Below are 26,703 nucleotides of genomic sequence, written 5' to 3'. Positions count from 1 at the left end.
CTACCACTCATATGGTGATGACCTAGACCCTGTCCTCACCTAATACTTCATCACTCCCCCAAATCTCTATTTCATATACCCACACTGTGACCTATATCCTTCTAATTCATTAACCATGCAGACATCTGAGTAGTAACTGAGTAGTAACCATGCAGTAACTGAGCTAGCTTATGGGAGTAGTAACCATGCAGTAACTGAGCTAGCTTATGGGAGCAGTAACCATGCAGTAACTGAGCTAGCTCAGTAGTAACTAAGTAGTAACTGAGTAGTAACCATGCAGTAACTGAGCTAGCTTATGGGAGAAATTGAGGAAGCCCACTCAAAATTTGTACACTTTGTAACCAGAGCACTAACCAAAGCAATTGATACTGTGTGAGGAAGCTTGGACGGCTCAGGTGAATAGTGGCTAGAAGCTATTTAAAAATGCACACACACATGCCCAGAAAAGAGTTGAAAAGCAGACTTGCAGCTCTGAAGGAATATATGTAGATGGTAGTAGAGGTCTAAGCTAGTGGGCCTGGTTCCCCCTTCTGCATCACAGACCCTTATTTTTTAATTTTATTAAAATAGAGCTGAAATGGCTCCTGCTGTAGACAACCCAGCATTTTTTTTCTCCTTGCTAAAGTTTATAATTCTAATTCTCTTACTTAGGAAAAATTATGTGTAAACCAACACACCTTCCTTCCACATTCCTGTGACATTATCCATTTACCACCTGAATATGCTGACTTGGTGATATTGAACACGTGCTGCAGCAGAACAATGTAGAACTCCAACTCCCGCTCTTCTCCAGCCACATTAGAGACCTTCATGCTTTAACTACCATTCTTCACTATTTGACAACTCCTCCCCCCGCCCCCCATGTCCTTATTTCCTTCCTTAATTAGATGCAATGTTTCAATACCATTTAACTTTACAAACTCTCAGAACTCCTATACAATCTTGCTTGACAAAAACCAAGCCATCTCCTCACTCCATGGTTGCTCCCGAACGGCTTAACATTGCTGAAGAAAATCTCAAAACTATGCTAATAGAACTCACTTCCACATAATGGCCAAGAACTTCCAGTCAGCCATTAACACGGCCAAAGAAGTTCCTATGACATTTTCTAAGTAAATTCACTTTCTCACTCTCAGAGACAATTTCATGGCTTTTCTTTTCAAATTTCCAGCACCTTCTCACCTCAACTACCAGCTGATGACCTCACCTCAGATTTCACAGAGAAAACAGATGGAGTTAGACAATATTGACCTAATTTTCCCACCTCCATTTCTATAAACCTACCTATATCGATATCCCTATGCTCTGCCTTTCATCTTGTTATAAAAGAAAGGAATCTCTGTTCTCATTGTGAGTCAGCCCTTCCACTTGTTCCCTGGATCTTATTCCCACTTGCTTTCTCAAAGACTCAATTCCTGCAGTTTTTCCCTTTCTCTCCTACATTATCAATTTCTCCTTCTCTACTGCTCTATATATTCCATTGACATGCAGACATGCTTTTCTATCCCCTTTGTCCCCTGCCAGCTACCACTCCATCTCTAAGCTCCTCTTCACTACAGAACCTCTCAAAAAGTTGTCATTATTCATCAAATCCACTTCCTCACCGCCCATTCACTCTTCAGTGCTTGCTTCCCTGCCACAGAACCAGTTCTCAGTCATCAATGACCTATCTCTTGCCAAGGTTCATTGTGAATTTTCCGTTCTTTTACTTGATATCTTAGCAGCATTTGATATAATGACTACCTCCCTCTTTATTGAAACAATTTTTCCTCCCAACTTTTGAAGCCCTATACCCACCTGATTTTCTTCTTTCCTTACTAGATAGCTTCTCAGTTTCCTTTTCTGACTTTTCCTTCCCTGCAAAATCTCTAAATAATGAAGTTGCCCAGAGCTAGATCCTTGGCTGTCTCTTTCATTTACACCCTCTTCCTAGAAGATTGCATTCAGTTTCATTGGGTCAGATATCTTCTTTAAGCTGATAAAAGCAAATTTATATCTCCAGCTCAACTTCCCATATATCAAAACTAGCTATTTGATATCTCCATCTGGAAGTCCAAAAGATATCACAAATTAATGGAGTTATTGGTTAATATCCCTAAAACCTCTCAAGCCCTTCCCATCTCAGTAATCGCATCCCGTCTGCCTTGTTGACTGCCAGGAGAAGAGGGGGAAGAGACTAGATTTTATCCTTGATTTCCCCTTTTCCTTCATATCCCTTATTCAGTCTAGGCTCTATTTAAAAAACATATCCAGAATCCATTTAATTATCATCTCCAGTGCTGCAACCATAGCCCAAGCCACCATCATCTCTTTCCTGGGCCATTGAAACAGTCTCCTATCAAGTCCCCATTCCTCCAATTTTCCCAGCCTACACATATCAGCCAGAGTGATCTTTTGAAGGCTCAAATCATTTCAAATTAACCTCCTTCTTCAAGGCCTCCAATAACATTCCATTGCAACCAGAATAAAACCCAAACTTCATCATCATAGCCCACAAGGTCCTGCATGATTTGGCCCCTGTCACGCTGGCCTTCTGTCTGTCTGTCAATCATGTCAAAGTCATTCCCATTAGAGCTATTGCACCTACTATTTTTCTATTTGGAGTGTTCTTCCCTAATTCTTTACACGGCCATTCTCTTCTCATCATTTAAGCCTCAACCTAAATAGACCCTCCTCAGAGGCTGCCCCTGAACGCCCTGTCTAATGCAATACCACCCACTATTACTCTTTATTATATTGCCTTATTTCATTTAACAGTACCTCAAATGGCCCTATTGTTTACTTGTTTATATGTTTATTTTCTGTTTCCCTCTACGAGATTGTACACTCCTTGATAGCAAGAATTTCGCAGCTTGCTTACTTTCGTATGCCCAAAGCCTAACAAAGTGCCTGGCTCATAGAAGGTACTCCATAAATATCTGTCAATTAACTGACTGAATAAAAATACTCAGGGTTAGGCTCATTTGTCCTGTCTCTCTCTACATTTACCTGTAACCAATCACTTCTTAACTTAATCTTACTCTGGTGGTCTCTAAAGCAAAGAAAAAGGATACAAGAATGGTTTATTATAGATTGAAAGCTTTTTTGTTTCTAAGATAATACTGTTATCTCTGAGGATAAGTCTATACAATTCTAAAGAAAATTAGAAAAAAGATTACTGAATTCTTATCATCTTCATAATTTCCAAACTCTATGCAAGGTAAATTTGCTGAGTCTCAGTAACATCACCTTTTCTGAGTCTGAAGTTCATTTCCCTTGCCTCTTGTCTTACAGGTGCTAGGACAGTTGGTCTAAATGATTTGATGGATGCTGTAAGTTACATTAAGGGTAAGTTTGCAAGCTATATAAAAAGATATAATAAATAGCATTTTAATACTTTGTAGTTGGTAGAGAAAAATATTTTCTCTTCATAAATATTTAATTCTTTCATATAATATATGTTTCATTTTTGTGGATGCTGCTGAACTTGTATAAACAATAATTAGTGTTTATATATCAATGCCTATAATCTCCCCAAATGAGTTCTTCAACATATTAATAAATATCAAGAAGCACAAAACTATTTCTTGCCCTCACTAACCTCACTCCAAGAAATTTATCCTCTGGTAGTAATTTAATTCAATAAAAGATTAAAAAATCTGCCCAAGAACCTTCAGACAAATTTGAAACAGCCTAAATATCTAACAGTATGGGAACTGCCACATAACCCATGGTATGTCAGCCTAATGGGATATCCTGTATTGAAATGCTAACTATAAAGATTATGTGGCAACTTGGAAACATTTTTATAAAGTAATGACATTAGGCTGGAAAAGCAAAATACAGAATTGTATGTGTATTAGATTTCCACATTGTAAAAGAACAGTCTTTTTTTATTTTAATTCTTTTTGGGGAAACACAGCATACTTGAAACTATGAGATTCAGAACTCAGGAGAGTGTCTAAGTGAAGACAGACTTAGAATCCAAAGGGACTAGAACACATCCAGAAAATGTAGAGAAAAGAGGGGAAACATGTTTACTTATCTGCAAGCTAGAGGAGGTTCTTATGAGAGATAGAGACTGGAGAGATACCCTGAATTGTTGGGATACTGGGGACACAGCAGGACAATCACCCCAATAAGAAGTGTGAAAGTATGAAGTATAGTCTTATTGTCAAAGATCAGAAATGGAATATGAAAAACTAAACATAAGTTTAGGGTAGGGTGGTGGAATTCTATTTTTCCCATTTTATATTAATCTTATTACATTATCTTTACAATGAATAAGGAAAAATTACTTCTATGTTGAGTTGAATAAAATTCTTGAAATGCATAGTGACCAGAGAAGCAAACTACAGGCAAATATTTTTTTAAGTAAAAAAAAAAAATTAAAAACTAAACTATAGGAATAAAATGAATTTTCAACTGGGTAAGAGGAAGAAAAAAAATAAAACTAAATCCCTATACGTAGCTTAATTTGCTATGAATTTTGCAATAACCCACCAGTCAATTCATAACTGATAGTATATTTTTCTTCTTTGTAGCCACCTCAGGTGTCCTGAGACACAATTAAAGACAGAGGATTTTTTTTCTGGCCCTCCTGTTAATTCTGGGTTTATAAAGGGTATATGTAAGCACAAACAGTGTTTTTCATCCTTGGTAGATAGTTCTAAAATGTTTCTGCAATTTATTTCTCACCTTTTCTAAGGAGAAGTGATTGATATCCAGGACTTAGACAACTTTCTAGCAAGTGAGGGGATCGAGCTCACAGAAGAAGAGATGAAGGAGCTGATGCCTCATTTGACATTTAATGGTAAGGTTTTTGAAAATTCTGTTGCTTTCTTAGAAATGTGTTATCTTGTATAAAAGATCCTCAGACTGATTCTTATCTTTGTATCACCTAGAAAAATGTTTCTCAAACTTGAATATGCATATGAATCACCTGGGCATCTTGTCAAAATGCAGATTGCGATTCAGGTCTGGAGGGTAGCCTGAGAGATTCTGCATTTCTAACAAGCTCCCAGATAATGTCAGTGCTACTGGTCCATGGGCCATTTTTGCCTATCAAGGACCTAAAAGATGAAAAAAATGATACATTAAGATTGTGCCTGGCCTTCCATTTCTTAAGTCACAAGTACAACTAATATTTTAATTTATGCTTGAGGGCATGATTCCAGCCCAAATATAAGATCCATGTTTTAGCATGTATCAGTACTTCACCTTAATGGCAAAATAATATTTTAATGGCCAAATGATATTCTATTGTATGTATATATTACATTTTTTTTATCCATTCATCAGTTGATGGTCATTTGGATTGTTCCCACCTTTTGGCTGTTATGAATAATGCTGCTACAAACATTTGTGTGCAATTTTTTGTGTGGACATTGTTTTCATTTCTCTTGGGTATATACCTAGGAGTGAAATTGCTGGGTCATAGGGTCACTCTACATTTAACCATTTAAAGAACTGCCAGATTGTTTTCCAAAGTAGGTGCACCACCTCGCATCCCCACTATTAACATATAAAGGTTCTGATTTCTCTACATTCTTATCAACACTTTTTACTATCTGACTTTTTGATTCAGGTCATCCCTGTGGGTGTGAATCAACGCTACGTTTTTGAGATTTACCCATGTTTCTATAAATCAAATTCTGGTTGCTGCATAATATCCCTTCAATACAATTACCATAAATTACCTATCCACCGCCTTAGTGGTGGACACCAAAGTTGCCAACATTTCATTTTCTTGTTCTACTCTATTTCTACTAACTATATAGTTTTATCTTTCACATTTAGGTCTTTAATCCGTCTGTACACCATCTCTGCATATGGTGAGATAAGGATTCTACTTGTTTTTTCTCATATAGCAAACAATTTTCAAAACCCAACTTATTTGTGATACCACTATGAATGGAAGAAACCCAAGCTCTCTCTACTATCTAGAGACTCTTGGGTAGTTTAGAGGGAACATACATTTCTCCTATTCACTCATGGTTTAGATTTTGTATTTTGAATTCTCAATTTCTGCTTTGCATTTCTTCTACTATGCTGCTCTCATTTTATATTCTGTTACTCCACTGACATTGCCTAACTCCATCATCTCCCAACTCAAGGCTTAGTGCTTAAAACTGAATAACATGTCCTTATTCTTATGGATTATTCTGCCACCATTCCTACTTTAGGAGAATTTTCATTTTTGTTTCTATTCCTCAGGTTTCAGCCTCCCATTTTGTTTTTGAGAAGGAAAGATTAGCAATAAATATGTTCAGAATTTTGGAGCAAAGGAGGGAGAAAGAGATGTGCACTGTTAGTCTCAAAACAAAAGTGTGTAATATTTTATAGAACTAAAAAATTACTTCCTTATCAGAATTCTTTTTTTCACTTTTTATTATGGAAATTTTCCAACAGAGAACCCTTACCCAGTTTTAACAATTATGAACATTTTAAGGCTATGTTTTGAAGAGGATATGGGTATATATATTGGTAAGGAGAGCATTGCAGGCGAAGTCAACTCTTTTTCTTTTTTTCCTCTCAAAATGTGGGATAGTTTGGCTTTCTAAACATCAGGAGATAAACTCTCAGGAGAAAAGTTCTGGATATAATGGCTCGGTTTCCTGGGTTGGTTTGGTTTGGCCAAATAAAGCCAATAATGTCAAGAAAGGTAAATAGCAGGCTCTCTCTTTGGGGAGCCTTGATGGTGGGAAGAAACGAGCCTTATCAGAATTCTTGAGAGTGCCACCCCAGGTCCCTTCCTGCCTCTTCTCCCATTTAATGGCATCATGGAAGAAGCATTCTGTCTCACTTATCTCACAGCTGCTCTTCTTCTAGCTTTGTCTATAGTTCTGTGTCTTGCAAGTGCTGTTCTGACCTAGATACAGTATTTAAGTCTCTGGGTTTCTCATGTGTTTACATTAGCTTCTCAGATATCAACCATTTTCTTCGTATTTTTCTGGTCTTGGTCCCCCTCCGCATCCCCATCAGTGTCTTCCAGTATGCAGACTGATCCCCCTTTTTTCTCTTCCTTAGATCACATTTATAATATCTCCCAGCAGATTTAGTCATTAAAGGAAGGGATCCTATGTACTAGGCTCTGTGCCAAGTGCTAAAGACACAAAAACAAAAACAGGTCACAGCCCTTGTCCACAAAGAGCTTATGGTCCAACTGAGGAGATATAACCAAAATAATTTTGATATAATGTGATAAATGTATGCAAAAGGTGCTGAGGGGGCATTTCTCCAAGACTGAGGTTTCCTGGAGAAAGCCCTAAGCTGGACAAGTATGGGAATATCATTCCAGGCAAAGAAATGTACTCCTCAGGAGTGACAAGCACACCACCTCAAATGGTTGGTTCCAAAGAAATACTCCTTAAAACAAAAAACAGAGCAAGTCCTTCTCTCCCTATTCCAACTCTGAGCATCTGTCTACATAGTCTCTTCATAACTTTCTTTTAATGTCATTGGTCTGAGTTTGAAAAAGACACTGCCATATTTGAGCCCTGGTTCTTTTTGTAATATCCTTTTCCTACATGTCATCCTTGGAGTGGAATACCTTGAAAGAAATGGAGATATTTTATCTCACTGAAAGATTTACCCTTTCTTCTATCATATTCACCTAAAACAAAATGAATCCAGTTCCAAAGCAAACCAGTATCCCTAGTTTTCTAAATCATAGAAGTTCCAGACGGCCATATTATTTTAATAATTCACAACTTTTATCAGTTATTATGAGTTTTTATGTTACTTCCTCTGTATCTGATTCAAAATGTTTTACAGGAAATGGGAAGGTTAAAGTGAATTCAATAATGGAAAGCCTGAAGAAGTTTGAACGTGAGTGGAAATTTTTGATAAAATATAAAATTGATAACTGAATGCTATGCATTTGTTTTTATATGTGTTTTCTTGGTTATAAAAGCAATAATGTTCATTATATAAATTTTCTATATTCAAAAAATGTAAAGAATTAAAATGGAAATTTTTAATAATTCTTAATTCTATCACCCAATGGTAATCTATAATTATATCAACCCAAATATTTTTCCTTATGCATAGACAATTTTTGTGCATTTAGTTTTGAAGTTCTATTTTCAATGGCAGACTTTTCCACAGCAGCTTCACCATTTTACATTCCTACTAGCAAACTAGGATCTATGCAGGGAGAAGATTCAAGAAATAGAGAAGAAGAAAAGAATGAGAGGGGTAGAGGGGAAGAGAAATAAAAGGTGATAGGTTTTTCTTAATTCTACAAATTATGTGTTTTATATTTGTATTAATCTCTCCCCTACCATAAAGAACATATATCTATTTTATATGTACTGCTTTCTGTGTGATATATTATACTACATAGCCTTTATAGCCTAAAGGTCACCAAAACTTCTCTATGTTTCCATAACCTGCCATTGACTTTTCTCGATATTAAAATAGTACATTATTGGCTTTATCTGACCAAACTAAACCAAACCTAGGGAACTGAGCCATTATAGCCAGAATTTTTCTCCTGAGAGTTAATCTCATGTTTAGAAAACCAAACTATCCCACATTTTGAAAGGAAAAAAGAAAAAAAGTTGAATCGGTACTATTAAGGTATTTGGTGGTTGTTCTGGCCACGGAGTGCAGTGGAGTGAGGAGAGGAGATTTTATGGTTAATGTTATATATTGTACCCATACATTCACAGGAGAATTTACTAGAAATAAATATCTATTAACCATTAAAAGGTATATAATTAGTCAACAGTTTTAACCAAAGTACTAATGAATATTAAATGAGTAGATCATCCTCTTCTTGAGTCAACAGGTTTTCAAAGTTACTTCACTGTTTTACATCCTAAAAGATGGTAAATGAATAGTCTTAACTTCAATGCTGACTCTATGTAATAAGTCACATAATAAATTACAGTACAACTATATAATCTATATAATGCTTTTTTTAGTTTGATACCTTAAAGGCACCAAAAGAAGCAATATGAGTTAAGATGTGTATCACATACAACTGTCAGTTTCCTACTCATCTGAGGAAAAATTAAGATAAAATTATATCCTTATTTTCTATTTTTATAACTTCAGAAATTTATATAATTTTGACTCTCAATCTTGTCTTTAAGCAAAAGGAATGGTGCCTCTACATAAGTTGATGAATACTGCAAATAATACTAAAGGTGAGTGTAAAACATGATGTGAACACATTGTAATGATGGGTATAATACTTTGACTTACATTTTTTAATCCCATAGTTATTTTCCATTTTGTCAGTTACTACCCTCTATCTACTTGCTGACAGGCAATTGAACACCATTCTCCCTTCTCTTGTTTTTCTGAATTCTTTCTGCCTTTATAGTACACACTAATCTACATCACATATGATTATTAGGTATTTATAATGCTTTCTAATGGCTTCATTTGTAATGAATTCTTTTATCTCTAATTACATTGTAACCTACTTGGTGCAATTTATAGTGCAATTACACAAAGCAGTTGTTCCTAACTTTGCCACTAGAGAAATTAATTCAACTCATTTGGGCTTTAGTCTCCTATCAATAAAATGAAAGGAGTGAATTAGATTGAGGATCTATTAGTTTTCTTTCAGCTTTAAAATTCTAGGACTAACTTTTGTGGTTGAAATGACATTATCAAGAAAGTGAAAAGAAAACCCACAGAATAGGAGAAAATATTTGTAAATGATATATCTGATGAGTCTAGTATCCAAAATACATGAAGAACACTTATAATTCAATAAAAAAGACAAATAACCCAACTTTAAAAATGCCCAAAGGATCTAAAAAGACATTTCTCAAAAGAAGATATAAAAATGACTAATAAGCACATGAAAAGATGTTCAACATCATTAGTCATTAGAGAAATGCAAATCAAAACCACGAGATAACCACTTTATACCCATTAGGGTGACTATATAGTAAAAAAGACAATAAAAAGTGTTGATAAGGATGTGGAGAAACTGGAGTCTGCATATATTGCTGGTGTAATGTAAAATGGTAAAGCTACTGTGGAAAACAGTTTAGAAGTCCCAAAATGTGAAACATAGTTACCATTTGACCCAGCAATTCCACTCCTAGGGATATACTCAAGAGATATGAAAACATATGTCTATATAATAATGTTCATAGCATGATTCATAATAGTCAAAGAGTGAAGACAGTCCAAATGTCCATTAATTGATGATTGGATAAACAAACTATGGCATATCCATATGATGGAATATTATTCAGCCATAAAAAGGAATGAAGTACTGATACATCACCCCACAACATAGATGAACCTTGAAAATATTACACCAAGTGAAAGAAGCCAGATGCAAAAGGCCAAATATAATTCTATTTATATTAAATGTCCAGAATAGGCAAATCCATAGAGACAGAAGATAGATTAGTGGTTGCCAAGAGGTAACTGATATGGGAGGGAAGAATGGGAATGGCTCCTAATGGGTACAGGGTTTCTACTGTTCCGGAATTAGATAGTGATGATGGTTGTTCAACTTTGTGAATATACTAAAAACCACTGAATTGTACATTTTGTAAAGGGTGACTTTTATGGCATGTAAATTATATGTTAATGTTTTAAATTATAGGCTCACCCAAATATATATCTGCTTAAAAAAAAAAAAAAAACAAGGACTCAGAATCTGTGCCTGTTTACTTGTCAGGCTCTTTAAGTGGGAAAAATAAATAACAGGCTTCCCCCAAATATAAGCCCTAACCCCAAATCACCTTCCATCTATCCAGTGTACCAAGCTGTGGAACCTAGCTTATGTCCTGAGACTGTCAGCCATACAGATAAAGATCACACCAATCCACCAATTCAAAACTACCTAGGACATGCCCATAAGTAAATTAAATGAAATCAGCCCTTCATCCTTTTGGTTCTGGATAGATAACTACTGATATATCTAAACTATAATACATGCCTACTCCCCAGGATATTTTTCTTCCTTATGTATACCACCACCCTATTAATTTTGATAATTTCTGTCATCACTATTCACTCACATTATGGAAACCTAAATTTAGATGAAACTGTCTCACTTCACTGTCAGCTACTTTAGGGTAGGCATGCTGTCTTATAAGTCTTTTTATTCTCTGTATCTACCAGTTAGTAGGTGTCTGCTGAAGGTAATGAGTGGATACATGTGTCTATTCATTTAACAGTAAGTTAGCACATACCATGTGCCAAGCATTATTCTATGTGCTTGGGACAAAAATCCCTACCCTCACAGAGCTTACTTTCTAGTAAAGAGATATATACAATAAACAATAATAATAGTATGACAGAGATTAGGGAGAAAATAAAACAAGTAAAATGGGTACAGAGAATCCTGGAAGTGGGAGAAGGTAATCAAGAAAGGCCTCGTTGATAAAGGACATAGAACCAAAAAGCTAAGGAGATAAGGGAGCAAGCCATGCAGAAATATGAGGCAAGAGTATTCCATGCAGAGGGAAGAACAAGTGAAAATTCCCTCATACAAGAGCATGCTTGCAGTATTTGAGAAGGAAAAAGGCCACTGTGGCTGGAATAGAGTGAGCTAGGACAAGGTAGGAGGAGACAAAGTCCTAGAGGTAGGGGACAGGACTATCACATTCAGCTACAGAGACTATGCAGTGCACAATTCCAGGATTGTGCAATGAGGTATCCCTTATTGAGGGAAGGAGATGGTGCAGGTGTGGAGAGCAGCAGATCATATAAGCCTTGAAGGCTATTATAAAAGTTGAATTTTTACCGAGTGACATAGGAAACTACTAGAGGATTTGAGCAGAGAGATGTATGATCTGACTAAAGTGTTTTTGTGGGTTTTTTAACTCTTTTTGACTTAAGTTTTTAAAGGATTATCCTGATTCTTGTGTATAGAATAGACTCAGCAGGGGTGGATAAAGCAAGAGCAGAAGCAGGGAGACCAGTGAGGAGAACTTTGCAGTATTCCTGAGCAAAATATAGAAGTAGAGGTGGTGAGAGTAGTTGGGTTACATATTTATTTTGAAGATGGAATCAACAGTATTTCTTGATAGATATAGTCCCTGATGTATCTCAGGGCCTAGAACATAATAGGCACTAAAGAATACTTATGGAATGAATGAATTAGATTAGATGTAGAATACAAGAGAAGAGGATTGGATCTTATTCAAAGGGTTTGACCTGAACAGAGGAGGTACACAGGCCTGGAAAGATGGAATTGCCATTTCCTAAGGTGAATGGTTGAATGAATAGGTGACTGGATACATTCTATTATATTTATTGAATTAGTTAAGAAACTAATTGAAATCCATACAGATTTAAAATTATGGAAAGAGGAAATATTAAAAATCAGAGTAGTGGCTTACAGAACGTGGGTTAAACAATTTAATATTATAACTTGCTATTACGTTGACACTAGGAAAATAATCTGAGATTTTGGATTGACTCTCAAGAATAAATCAATGAAGATGAGCAGGTGGTTGTGACACATTTATTTATATTGTTCTTTTATTACCTATGTTCTGATTCTGTAATTCACACCCACACATACCTCAAGGGTGCTGAATGAACCACGTTGAAAACACAATTGTTCTAAAGTTAGAAGGGGTTTATGGGTCATTTTCACCCTAGGCCTGAGTCTGAGAAGTGAATGAGGTCACAGTTGTATGATGAAACAAACCCTTTATGGGATTCTTGATCCAGTTGAAGCACAGAGTGGTAAGTAGCATGACCTAAAAGTAGGTAAATATCCAGATTTTATGGGAATCTACACTGAGTCCTTTTTTTTTTTTAAGTCTATTATCTATGAGAGATTGAAGATAGTTTTTTAAAGTAATGATAATATTGAGCCATGAGGATGACTTCACAGCACCTTTCAAGTGCCTAAATTGTTGAACTTCTCTGGAATTCCCAGCTCTGTGGTAGGTTTCCAGATTTTGAGCACACGTAATTGAGTTGTTTAGAAGTAACTGGTTTCTATACTCTGAGATGAAGGCCTGGGAAAACTCATTGAACTCTAACCAAACAGAGGCTTTTTCTTCATGGTTTAACAGTATATGATTGTTTATATGTTCCTAAGTCAGCAATCCAATTTTCTTGTCAGCAAACCACCTAATCACTCTACATTTTGAAAAGATAATTGAAGAGAAAACCCAACAATAAAAGGGGGAAGCCCTACCAACCCAGCTTCTGGTCCATAGGCCCTAATTCTCAAACTCTGAAGAAGTGGAAAGGCTATGGAAGCCACAGTGGTTGAGTACATTCAGGGCGGTCTAGGGTGGCAAAACAGCATTGTATCCCCACCCCGACTCCTACTTTTAAGAAAGACCTGTGGGTTCATAATTACTGACAAGGCAGGGGGTAGACCTCCCAGAAGTAAACCCTGAGAAAACCTACTTACTACCAGGCAGGTATCCAAGATAGAGACAATTAGGTAAATATTTTGAAAATGCTATGACATTTTATTCTTTCTGAATTATGATATGAAATGTTCTACTGATTTCAAAAAATAATTTTTGTCTTTAAATAACTTTTTCCACACATTTCTAGATGTTTTATCTGTGTCACGTGGTACCATTTATCTTTATATAGAATCAGAATGCACTATTTGAAGGGGAAACAAAGGCAAGAAATTTTGCTTGGATATCTTGGAATAGAAAAAGGGGTCCTTCCATATCACCTTCCAACTTTGCACAAAGCTCTAACTTGAATTTACACATAATACCATTTCCTGAGGCTCTGGACTTCAAACTCCAGGTCTAGAGCTGGGAAAGTTGTAAAAGAATATAGAGAAATTCATCTGTGATTTGATCCTTAACCTTCTGAATTCCAGACAGAGTTATTGGCAACATGGCAGTTTCTGACGTTAAGTCAAAACTTAAGCTGAATCCTCTAACAAAAGTACCCAGCTCCCACGACAAGAGGTAAGTAAAGAATGTATTAAAGTGATAAATATATTATGATAAAGAATTATTAAAGGGAGGAATATATTAAATACTCATAAAGGCTATGATGAAACAAGTTAGAATGCTCTTAAAATACCTATTCTGTGATAAATTAACTTATAAAACAAATATCTGAATTGAAGATAAAGATTTTTGTGAAAAAGATATATATATCCTTTTTGATTGGACAAAGAGTTCTCATTTCTGTTCTCCCAAATAAGAGGCTGTTTTTGTGTGAGAGGACAGAATACCCTAGAGGGCTTAAGAAGTTGTCAGTTATATATTAAGATATTTTGAGTATCAATCTAAAGAAGAATAAATTTAGAGGATCATAAAGAAGATCTAAACCCCTAAGCAAGTCAGTATAGAGAAAAGGTCTCTAGCTCAAATATGGCCAGTAAAATAAAATCTGGTAAATTAGCCATGACTAAACTTGGTCTAAAATTGGGAAGGGAAGTTTGCCTGTGACACTAACAATAGCTTTTTCTTAATCTAATAACAACAAAGTCCAATAAACAGTAGCCACTAATGACTGCAAGTGAAAGCCTGATCTATATGTAATCAGATCATAAGAAAAGCCTCTCTCCATTTTCTTTACCACTTTGAGAGTATTTCTCCTAGTGTCCTTGACTACACCACTGCTGTAGTAATATATTACTCACACTTTTAGAGGCATGTGGGTAAGACAACCTTATAGCTGCCAAATCTTTTTATCTCATTACCTTGCATTACAAGCTGTCTTTTTGAAATAGTGACTTCCCTGTCACGGAAAGCAGTCAAGCAGACTAGATAATGCCACATGTAGAGTGAATTCCTACATGAGATGAGAGGCTAGACTGGGTTCATTCCAAATCTAAGGTTCTTTGAACTTTGGAAACATTATAAAATAAAAACTCTATTTCTCATGTTTGATTCAAGATAACATTTCAAATTCTGCCAAGAGAAATCTTTTTTTAACATAGCTAAAAAAACTTTACACTGCCCGGCCTCTGTTTTCCTCTTGCTTCTTGAGAACTTCATATGTCTCCATCTACTATATCTTTTATATAATGCAAAAGAAATTTATATTTATAAATACAACAAATATAAAATAACCTATCAGAATAAAGACAAACTTGAGTTTACAGAAGTTCAAATAGATAATAAAAAGGAAACACCAGAAGAAGAAATCAGTGTAAGTAAAAGCTGAGAAAATAAGACTTAGATGAAATTCCATGTCGAAAAGTTGAGAATGGTCATTAAGAGGCCCTATCACATCTTTTTCCCCCAAGTTTCTCTTTGGAAATAAGTTGAATCTACTAGATACTATGTAGAAGATACTAAATATTTTAAATATATTTTTTAAATTTAACTACCATGTTTAGTATTTCTTCTAGTTTCACTTTTTTCAAACTGCTTCTTATAAAAACAAAAACTTGTCCATATTTTTAAAACTTTTAGTTCTAGTAGTATCAAAGCTAATGTATTTTAAATAAAATTAATTTATAAAATGATGATTATTATAACTTTACTTTTAAATTACCATCTTATAAGCAAGCCCAGTTTTGCATAATACATTTTTATGTTCCTAAACTAACAAATTACTATAAATCTGTATAAAATTTTCCCAAAGTATTACTATTTTCCTCTTCTTCCAGATTTTATTTTTCTGAAGAAATAAAAGGTCACCCAGGATTCCAAACTTTCCTGAAGCATTCTATAGATAATGTTATATAGATAATATAGATAGATAAATATATAGAGGTCTATATATAGAGACAGATTGATCTACGTCTCTCATATGCTGGTAAAAATACAATTTGGCAGTTAAAGTCATAAAATAATCATGAGCACGAAAGTTTTACTATAAGGATATTTACCCTAAGATTACTTAAATTAGTAAAAATTTGAAACAACTTATATTTCTAATGATAGAAATAGTGTAAAGCTTACATTCTTGAGCTTTGGAGTCAGATAAACCTGAGTTTGAATTCCAGGACTTATTATCTGTGTGACTTGGGACAAATTATTTAATCTCTCTGAACCTCAGTTTCCTTCTTTATAAAATGGAGGAAATCAGAATTTTTACAGGGTCAGAGTGATGGACAAGTATAGGGCAGAGATGGACCTCAGTGACCAACATTTTCTCGCTGTCCATCCTGTAGCTACTGGCAGTGACAGGAACAAGCCCCTTAGGTGGTATGACTCTGGGTGTACTGTGATACAGTCATTCCAGTCAGCAAAAACTAATGAAAAGAACTAATATTTACTGGTTTCAAATATATTAAATCTTTTCATGTCTTTTCTCAGGGATAAAGATTTACTAGCATCTCTCCCATACCAATTACAGCACAAAGAAAAGAAGTTGAATGCTTCACTAATGCAAGGTAAAGAGAATTATCCTCAAAATGAGAGCATAAACAAAAGCCCCTTAATAGAACTGATCTTTTTTTTCTAAGAGAGATTAGGGATTTTATCTATAGTACTCTGTTATTTGAGAGCAAAAAAATTTTTTAATTCAGTGTCTTAATTTGTGGGAGGAAAAGGGGATTACTTTCAAATAGATTCTTCCTAGAATTTAAACAGTCCTGGTCAAATATTTTTATTCAAAGAAGAACCTGTGAGTGGAAAAGAACAAATGCAAGGTCAAATACAAACCAAGCAATGGAGCAGTATAAACACAACTAAGTCCCAGGATTTCTCATAGAAAAATAAATTATAATGGTAAAATGAGCTACACTAGCTACAGTTCATTAATCCAAACAATAAATATTTATTTAAAGCCAACAGTGTACTAGGCATGGAAAAGACCACAAGTCAGACAGGGCCCCTGCCCTGATAGGAAGTCTTACAAGGAAGAAAGAGGGTTAAATTATGAATTCCTTGATTGTAACATTTAAATTACAATATGATACAAGTTATGATAGGGAAGTAAAAGTAAGTCTACTAACTTAATCTTGTCAGGATAGGAGGGGAGTCCCAGCAAAGGCTGAATAATGAGGGGTAAATCAGTCAAAGACCTCAGAGGGGAGTATTCCTGGTAGAAAGAGTGGTATCTGTAAAGGCCTAGAGAAAAGGGAAAGCATGACACACTAGGAAAACTGAAAAAAAGTCAAGCATGGCTGTTTCTAGGAAGGCTAATGCTTTGCCCCTCCAAGTTTGGAAGCAACTGAGAAATTGACCCAAGAGACAGAAAGGAATCAAAGAATCACCTTTATTGTTGGGAAGGCTGATTTGGAAAACACAAAAGATTGTCAAGATCAGAATTGTGTTTTTTATTGCCTTAACAACAGTTTATGGCTTTATAAAACTTAAAGTTTTTTAATGTGCTTTAATATATATTGGTGCCTGGTTTAAGGGTACCCAGGATTTGTTTTAATTAGGTATTGTAAGACATACAGACACAGAAATGACTTCCATGGAAGAAATTGTTTGTACTCACTAGAAACAGGAGGCACAGCAAACCATGAAGGGCCACACACAGGAAAGCATCAAAGTCAGTCAAGAGGCAAAGGGTCAGGGAAAGTGGGCAGGAATGAACAGGCAAAGCAAAATAAACAGGTTTAGAATTGGCTAGTTCAAATAATTTCAGTAGCTCTAGGGTGTAGGGTTGTCCCTAGTTGTCTGGCACCTGACCCTGCAGTGATTAGGACAGAGGAATCGTGGCCCAGAGTGTAGGAACCTGAGAAAGTAGGTGGTTGGGGGTACGGGCTCTGGATTGCTTGGTTTTCCCATGAAAAGCACACTCACGGGCAAATCTTTTACTATCTCTAGGAAATGGCTAGCTCTGGGATGGGTAGTCCCTCCAGGATCAGCAAGGTTTCAGATGTCAAAGCATTAAATACAGAAACTAGAAAATGTGGTTATTATAATGCTTAATCCTCACAACTTTCCTATAAGGTTAATTTATACATTCTACAAATATTAATTGAATACCTCCAAATCCCCAGCACCGGCTCCCATCCTCACTTTCAATTTATAACCTTGCTTCCTACTTCTCTATAATCAGGAATTCTGATTTTGCCATCAGAACTGCTATAGGCTCCCACCTCAATATCCACCTCCCACCAGCATCTGTACTCACAAACTCTGCCTGCCTCCCTGTTCCACAAAAGAACTTTATACTGTTATCTAAAGCCAGTCCTTCCACTGTGGATTAGAACCCATCTTCTCTCGCATATTCAAAGAAATAACCCACGAAAGTATCCCACCAGTCTCCAACACCAATTTCTTTTCATTCTCTGTTATATCATTTCTATTATTATACAAACTTGCTGTTATTTCCCTTTAAAAAAAATATCATGACCTTATCTTCCCCTCCAGCCACTACACAATTTCTTTGCTCTTCTTTGTAAGAAGATTCTTCAAAAGAGATGTCACTCCTTCTCAGTCTCTTTTCCTAGTTTCTCCCCTTTTCCTGATTCCTCTTAATGCTAGAGTACCCCAGAGCCTAGTCCTTGATCTTCTCTACTTTATCCCACTCACACATGTAGTGGTCTTATCTTGTCTTAGGCTTTAAATACCATCTATATGCAAACAATTCCCAAAAGTATATGTCCAGTCTGGGCCTGTTTCCCCAACTCCAGACTTATATCTAACTGGCTATTCAACATCTCCAATTATATGTCTAGTGGACACCTTAAACTCAACGTGTCAAAAACTGAACTCCCAATAACTTCCACTTACTCTTTTTTATTGTGGTAAAATATATGTTACATAAAACTTAAAATTATAATCATTTTTAAATATACATACAGGTCAGTGGCATTCAATTTATTCATATTGTTCTATAACCATCACCACCATCCGCCTCTAGAACTTTTACATCTTCCCAAACTGAACCTCCATACCCATTAAACAATAACTCCCCATGCTTCCCTCTGCCACTTACTCCTAAAACTTGCTCTACCCATAGCCTTCCCCATCTCAAATGATATTTCATTCTCTACTTGTTCTAGAAAAAACTTTGGCATCATTCTTGACTCTTCTCTCTTAACCTACCTCCAAATCCATCAGGAAATCTCATTGACTCTACATTTAAAATATATCTAGAAGTCAGTCAGTTCTTACCACCTCCACTGCTACAACCCTGGTCTGAAGCACTATTATTGCTCACCCACAATAGACTCCTACCTGGTATTAATCTCCCTACTTCTACCCAAACCCTTACAAAAGTCTGTTTTTCTAGCAGTAGCCACACTGATGTTAAAACATAAGTCAGGTGCAAAAAAGGGAGGAGCTGAACTAAGTAACTTTGAAAAGGGCATTTTGACTAGAAACTGTAAAACTGAACAGAAAAGGAATTGTAGATAAGTAATGTACTCTACTTAGTACAGTTGTTTCTCATAGAGGTATAGATTAACAATTCTGAAACTGTTGTACATGTATCCTAGGATTAAATAAATAAGTAAATGGATGGTGGGAGCCAGGTTTCTCACTGTGGGAGTGGGAAGTTATAGATAAACAAGGGGAGAAGGCTAAAGTAAACCAGTGGTACTGGATTAGGGTCTGAGACATCAGTGTGAACTCATGTTTATCTTAATGTGAATACAGATGGATAGATCAAGAAATAATTAGAGATATGCGTGTATACATGGGTAGTATACATGCATTTATTTCCTATTTCTGTCCGCTAAGAAGACTTAGATGCATTGATACCCCTGTAGAAACAAACACCCAGATCTTGACTTCCAGTGTCAGTTTCCTATACAATAACCAGAGTTCCTTGGATAAATGGCTGATTCTAGGGCTTGGGCAGGGAATACACAAGATGAACCTGGGATATCTTGTAATGACGGAAAGTAAGGAAGTACTCAAAAAACAAAAGGACAGGAACCTGTCAAAAGGATAAAGAAGCCAACTGGAAAGAGCTCACAACCACCAAAGCTAGAACAATTTGAGCAAGAAAAATAAGTAGTAAAAAGTATTGGATTGTAACTCAAAGTATAAAATAAATATCTCTAAGTCCATACTGATAAAATAAATGAAAGATTGGGTATAAAAAAATGATGAGACAAATCTCTTATAAAAGATTTCCAAATAATGTATGTAGATGTTACCTCCTCCAGGAAGTGGAGCTTAATTCCCCTGCCCCCAAGCCCTCTGTCCCTTAAGTAGAATAAGGAAAAGGAGGGAAGTAACTTCGCAGTGGAGAAACCTGACAAACACTGCTTTGGCCAGGTAATCATGGTTAATGTCATCAGTGACAAGTCATGTTGATAGTATGTAGCCTTGATATAAACGGTGAGAATGGCACTTCACTTCTGTGCTCTTCCTCCCCCAAATCTATAATCTCAGGCTAACCATGAGAAAAACATCGGAAAAAAAAAACAAATTGAGGGACTTCTACGAAATACCTGAATAATATTCCTCAAAACTGCCAAAGTCATCAAAAACGAGGAAAGTCTGAACCACTGTTACAGAGAAGTTAAAAAGACATGACAACTAAATGTACTGTGGTATCCTGGATAGGATTCTGGAACTGAAAAAGAGCATTAGGAAAAATCTAGTGAAATCTGAATAGTGTCTGCAGTTTAGTTAATAGTACTATATCACCACTGGCTTCTTAGATATAACAGACGAACCGTAGGAATGTAAGATGTTAACAGGGAAAACTGGGGGAGGGATCTACAAGAATTCTCTGTGTTTCTTTGCAACTATATTTAAAATCAATCTGACATAAAACTTAAATTTTAAAACATAACCATGCCTATTCACACATTACCTCTCTAACTTCTCCTACTCCCCTTACTCACTCTACTTCAGCCACACTCACAGCCTTGCTATTCCTGGAACCTACCAGGTCCATTCCCCTTAAGGCCTTTGCTCTAGCTCTTCTCTCTCTTCTCCCAGATATCCACTCCCTCACTTTATTCAAGTCTTGGCTTAAATCTTATTTAATACTAGGAAACTATCCCTCAATCCCTGAAACTCTCAATCCCCTGACCCTACATTACTCTTTCATTTTTCCATAGCACTTACCACCTTCTAACATGTTATCTAATTTACCTATTTATTACATTCATATAAGGGCAGAAATCTTTGGGGGTTTTAGTGCACTAATTTATTCTAGGCACCTAGAGCAGCACCTGGCACATAGAAGACATGCAATAAATATTTGTTGATTAAGTTGTATTAATGCATGAATGCCTACTAACATGCTAGAAGTACTGGGAAAAAAAATAGAAACAAGTCAGAGATGGTTCCAGGCCTAGAAAGGCCTGCCTTTTATCAAGGGGGAAAGATGTTAACCTTGACACAATTAAAAGGCACATACCATTATCTCTATAGGATTAATCACTGTTGTACAGAGATGCTATCACTTGAATGTAATAAGAAATGTTTTATTCTGGTGCTATTTGGGATACACATTGTTCTCGGTCTATTTCTTCATTTGCTAATTTTTGAAAATATATGTTAATTTTTGTCCCAGTTAATGCCTTGAGAATTTCTTTGAGAAAACTTTGAGTCTGTACAAAACATAAGACCCTGCAGTTTTATAGGTCTGAAGGTGAGACGCCTGGTCCCTCTTCTCCAGGCCTTAAGGCTAAAATGAAGGTGTTGGCCAACCTGGCCTCTTATCTGGAGCCTCTGGAGGCGAATCTGCTTCCGAGCTTGTTCAGGTGTTTGAAATTCAGTTCCTGTGGTTGTAGGGCTGAGGTCTCCATTTCCTTGCTGGTCGTCAGCCAGGAACCTCTCTCAGTCACGTAAGGCTGTCTGTCCTCCACATCACATTGCCCTCTCCATCAACAGTGGGTCAAGTCCTTCTCATGCTTTGACTCTGTCTCACTTCTCCTGCCACATCTCTCTTGCTTGTAAATGCATAAGGGACCTTGTGATTAGATTGGGCCCTCTCAGATAATCCACGATAATCTATTTTAATTGCATCTGCAAAATCCCTTTTGTCGTGTAAAGTAATATGGTCACAGGTTCCAGCAATTAAAGTGTAGACATCTTGCAAAGGTCATTTCACCTACATATTTGGGTTTCCACCAATTTATTCCAGTTCAAATCTCATGGAAGGACATTGTCCTTAAGAAATGTCTATTAAGTACTCATATTTTTCTCAATACTTTTTCATAACATGATCTCCAGTCAATTGTATGGTCGGTCCTGGTTCCAGTAGAATATGTATTTATTCTTAAATAACTGTCCTGACTAACTTAATCCCATTTCTCCAGCCTTCCAACATGCCTACGACTTCTTTAGCAAGGATAAAACTGGCTCTATTGATTTACATGGAATGATGTGCACTTTAGCCAGGCTGGGAATGAATCTTACCAAACATGATGTCTATAATGAATTAAAATGTGCTGATATTGATCGTGAGTACTTTGACTTATCATTATTTTTCTCATAAAATCTTTTTATGAATATATACTTTTTTCTCAGGAACTATATAAACATGAGAAATAAACCTCACTTATTTGCCAAAAGTACATATTTATGTTTCTGTTTAAGGATACCAGTGAGGTATGGGTACAAGTTATGAAATCATTTTAATGCTACAAAATAGACTGCGAAAAATCCTGTGCGGAAACTAAAAGTGACTGCCACATTTCAATATCAAATTCAGATTACCTGTCATGATGTACATAACAAAATGACATGTCACCAAGGAAATCTAAACCCTTTGTTTCTATGCGAATCAAATTAGTACAAACCTTCCTTCCATCATTAGACCCCACCTATACTGAATTTTAAATGCCACAACATTTTAGTCGATATTTTTAAAGCATATAGATGTTTTCTTTGAATATACTGACAGAGATTAGTAACCCAAGCTGGTATGTTGTATAAAATATATGTTCAACATATTATCTCCTCTCACCTCTCCCCACCCAATTGCCAGTGCCCCGTGTGAGTCAATGTTACCAGTTAATTAAGTCATCACTTGTTTCCATTAACCCTGCCTTATTTTCCTATTCTTTCATTGAAACACACACACGACTCTAATAGCACTCACTATCCTTGAATAATAGAGGAAATGGGGTATAACTTGACTATGTTACAATAATAGAAATATTAGTGGTATGGAGTGAGAAGGCAGGGTTGGATTCCTTATAAAACTGGCAGATCTCTAGGAAAGAAGTGAGTGGATATGACTGCAGTGGCTGGGAGCCTCATTTTTGATGTTTTCACCCCAGCATTGCTTCTGCAGGCTCTGGGTGACTGGTGTAATGATGCTAAGACCACTTCAGGAAGCCCAGTGCTTACCTGAGAATATCTCCAGACCTAATATGCTCTGATTTTAAGTATCAAATGATCCACAGTGTTTTAATTTTTATATTTAACATATAATCTGATATTTTAAATATATCTTATATCCTTGTTCTGAGCCTTAGATTTCTGTTGCAGGAGATGGGAAGGTGAATTTCTCAGACTTTATAAAGGTGCTGACAGATAAGAACCGCTTCCTGAAGACTGTGGGTAAGTAGAGACATTAATGAATAGATGGCAGTTGCATTCATTACATAGTAAATATTATTCATTTAGGCCTCCAATCAGGAAACAAATCAAGATTGTGTACTCTGGACTATGATCAACTTTTGTACTGCTTTTCCAAAACAATATTTGCTAAGCAAATTGATACAGTTTTAGAATTTTAATTTAAATGCATCGGGTCCTGCAGGAGAAGCCTCTGCCCTCTATGTAAGGACTAGAGAGTGTGCTGGAGGTTAGAGAGCATGTTCTTACATAAGGTTATAATTGTTGTGAAGGTAAACTTGAAATATTTTTATTAGTCCTATAATGGTTTGTTTATGAGTTTAATATGCTGGCTTGGAAAATCTAATGCTATTCATATGTTATCTAGAATAAATACATTTCAAATTCCAGATACTGTATATAGTCGTTTTGTTTTGCTTTGTTTTGTTTTGTTTTGTTTTAGGTTTTTAAATATGAGGACTTCTTTACTTTGAAGTCAGGTTTTTTAAGGTCTAATTTCATACAGTAAAATGTTCACTTTTTAGGTATAGAGTCTGATAAGTTTTGACAGACATTTAGCCACCAACACACATGAAATATAGAACATTTCCATCAACCAAAAAGTTTGTGCCTCTTTACAATGAATTTCCTCCCCACTTCTCAAGATCTGGCATCCACTGATCAGTTTCCTGTCTCTTAAGTTTCACCCATTCATAGGCTATGAACTATCATTAGGATAAAGAGAAGTTACTGCTTCGAGTAACACTGTAGTAACAAGGGTTTGCCTGCAAACCAGAGATATGTTTAACAACAACTCCTTTAACTGGAAGAACAGGACAGTAGTCTTTAACATATAATTCATGTTTATGTTAAAAGTATTACTATATTTACTTAGAAGTCATTGAACTAAAACTGTTTTTTAAATTCCATGATTATTTTGTCTGTTCAGTAATAAAAATGACCTTTCTACCTTTCTACAATAGAACAAATTTTGAATATTTTTCTATACTTCTCTAGTTCTTGACTTGGTATTATAAATATAATAAAAAATACTGTCAGTTTAGTACTTTTTTTGATAGATGGTTTTTTCAGAAGGCATTTTGAATCTTTTCTGTCTTTCATAGTTCCAGAAAAGAAGACATGTTTAGATTTAGCTGGCAACCCAGGGATCCTGTTGTTTGAAATCCTATCAAAGCTTGTAGAGACTTCAGCCTTACCCAAAAAGGCTATAATGGAAATAGTAAGGTAAGTGACAGAGAAAGGAGCAAAAATTGTAAGGATATTAACAAGGCAGTAACCTCTCACTAACATCCTACTTCACAGAGTCTGTTCCAAAACAAAGAAGAAGGTACATGGGCAAATGCTCAAGTGCCACACACGAGACTTTCTTCCTCATCTCCACAGTACTGTCTCGCTCTGAAATTGCATGGCTGACCTCAGGCCATCTTGGGGCCCCACTGAAGGCCTAAGATGGCTAAGAAAGTTCAGCCTCTTCTACCCTAGGCTAAAGAATCCTGGAGGGATAAGACTTTTCCAAGGATGATTTTTGGTGGGCTTGGATATCTAGTTTGAAACAAGACACTCCCATTCATGCAGGAACTACCATACTAGCTAACTAATATGTAGATAACTAAATAAGTATGCAGAAATGAAATAATACAAAGTATATTACATAATTAATTGTCAAATGAGTGGCAGAGACCATTTATTAGTTTCCTGAGAAAGTGGGTCCTGGACTGGACAGTGGTAGAATTTGGTAGGGATTCCTATAGTTGATTATACCATTTCTCGAGCATTTACTAATTGCAAAGGTCTGAGTAAGCACTTGACACACATTAGCTTTTCCCTGGATCAACATCTTCCTACTTGCTCTTTTCGATTTCCCATCCTCTGCCTTGCCCGCCACACAGTCCACTCAACACTCTCTCTGTCTAGCTGACTCATCGACTCCTACAGCACCAATGATGCTTTTAAAACATTGTCAGATCATGTTATTCCTCTGTTCAAAACCTTCAAAACCCTTCCATTTCCCTCAGAGTACAAGCCAGGTCTTTACATGAGTTATTGGCCCTCTATGTGATTTGCACTTACCTTTGACCTCTTTGACTGCATCTCCTGTTACTCTGCTCAAGCCGGGCTGACCTCCTTGCTGTTTCTCCAGTATACCATAATGTTCCCCGCTCAAGGCCCTTGCATTTGCTGTTCCCTCTATCTGGAATATTATTTTCCCAGATTTCACCATGACTCACTATCTCACCACCTTCAGGTCTTTGTTCAAATGTCATCTTCTCAGTACGGCCTTCTTTGACCACCCTAATTTAAAACTGCAACCCTCCTACCACCACCTATCTCCCCTTGTCTGCTTTATTTTTCTTCATACTAGTTATCACCTTCCAATACACTATATAATTCATTTATTTTGTCTGTTATGTTTTCTCATGCTAGAATATAAGCTCCATTAGAGCAGAGATTATTTTTTGTCTGTTTTATTCAGTTATATTCTCAATGTCTAGTGGCACTCAGCAAATACTTGTTGAATTATTTTATTTAATCTATACTTCAACTCTGTGTTCCAATATCCATTTACGGGCAAGGAGAATAAGGCATAGAGAAGATCAGGCTGTATATTCAGCCCGGATCTCCCACTAATGGAGTTTCCATCTATTGGACATTCCCATAGGTACCGCAAACCCAAAATACCAAAACAAAATTCACATCCTTCCCCCCACCCCCACTTCAACTAGTTCTTCCACTGGGATCGAAATCTCAGCAAATGGTTCTACCATCTCACTGTGTTTATCCAGTTACCTGAGCCAAAGGCCTACTATCATCCACAGCTACTCCCACATCTAACCAATCATGAAATCCTGTCTGTTTTACGTCCTAAACATGCCTCAAATCCATGCACTTGTCTCTGTCCCCACAAAAGCTGCCCTAGTATAGGTCACTGCCTCCTTACAATTGAATTACTTCAGTATCCCCCTACCTTGTCTCTCTACCTCCATTCTTGCCATCTCTACCCATTTTCCCCATTGCATCCAGAATAATCTAACATTCAGTTAGAAAATATTTATCGAATGCTTACAATACCAAGTACAAATCTAGTCATATCAGTTACGTGCTAAAATCCCTATAAGAACCTCTCATGTCCCTCTGAAAAAGTTCCAAGTTAACATGATATTTTCAAGGTCTTCATGACATATCTTTGCTTAACTCTCAAGTCTCACTTTGTAACTTCCCGTATCACATCACATACTAAATTTGGTTAAGGTCCTCAACTACTCCATGGTCCCTAACCTCCAAGTATGTGCCTGGAACATTCTCTCCCCTCTTGTATCAGTTAACTAGAACTGCCATAAAAAAAATTACCACAAGGTTGGTGGCTTAAAACAACAAAAAATATTCTCTCATAGTT

At 36.2% G+C, this 26,703-nt stretch overlaps 1 protein-coding gene across 2 annotated transcripts in view; it reads left to right on the top strand.

Annotated features, from left to right (window-relative positions):
* The window catches only part of EFCAB3 (EF-hand calcium binding domain 3), a 41,518-nt gene that overhangs the window by 3,853 nt on the left and 10,962 nt on the right, over window positions 1-26,703 (top strand). The window contains exons 3-11 of one of the 2 annotated variants that reach the window (XM_011368564.2): window positions 3,274-3,327; window positions 4,688-4,792; window positions 7,756-7,809; window positions 9,081-9,134; window positions 13,772-13,862; window positions 16,173-16,249; window positions 22,043-22,186; window positions 23,220-23,291; window positions 24,413-24,533. In XM_011368564.2, the coding sequence (XP_011366866.1) occupies window positions 3,274-3,327; window positions 4,688-4,792; window positions 7,756-7,809; window positions 9,081-9,134; window positions 13,772-13,862; window positions 16,173-16,249; window positions 22,043-22,186; window positions 23,220-23,291; window positions 24,413-24,533 (772 nt within the window). Of the gene's footprint in view, window positions 1-3,273; window positions 3,328-4,687; window positions 4,793-7,755; window positions 7,810-9,080; window positions 9,135-12,621; window positions 12,682-13,771; window positions 13,863-16,172; window positions 16,250-22,042; window positions 22,187-23,219; window positions 23,292-24,412; window positions 24,534-26,703 lie in introns of those variants that run through there. The other variant, XM_011368565.2, reaches the window with a different exon arrangement.

Source organism: Pteropus vampyrus, unplaced genomic scaffold, assembly GCF_000151845.1.
Source record: "Pteropus vampyrus isolate Shadow unplaced genomic scaffold, Pvam_2.0 Scaffold143, whole genome shotgun sequence".
NCBI lineage: Eukaryota > Metazoa > Chordata > Mammalia > Chiroptera > Pteropodidae > Pteropus > Pteropus vampyrus.
Note: the sequence above shows the minus strand (reverse complement) of the source record. Positions and strands in the feature narration are given on the sequence as shown.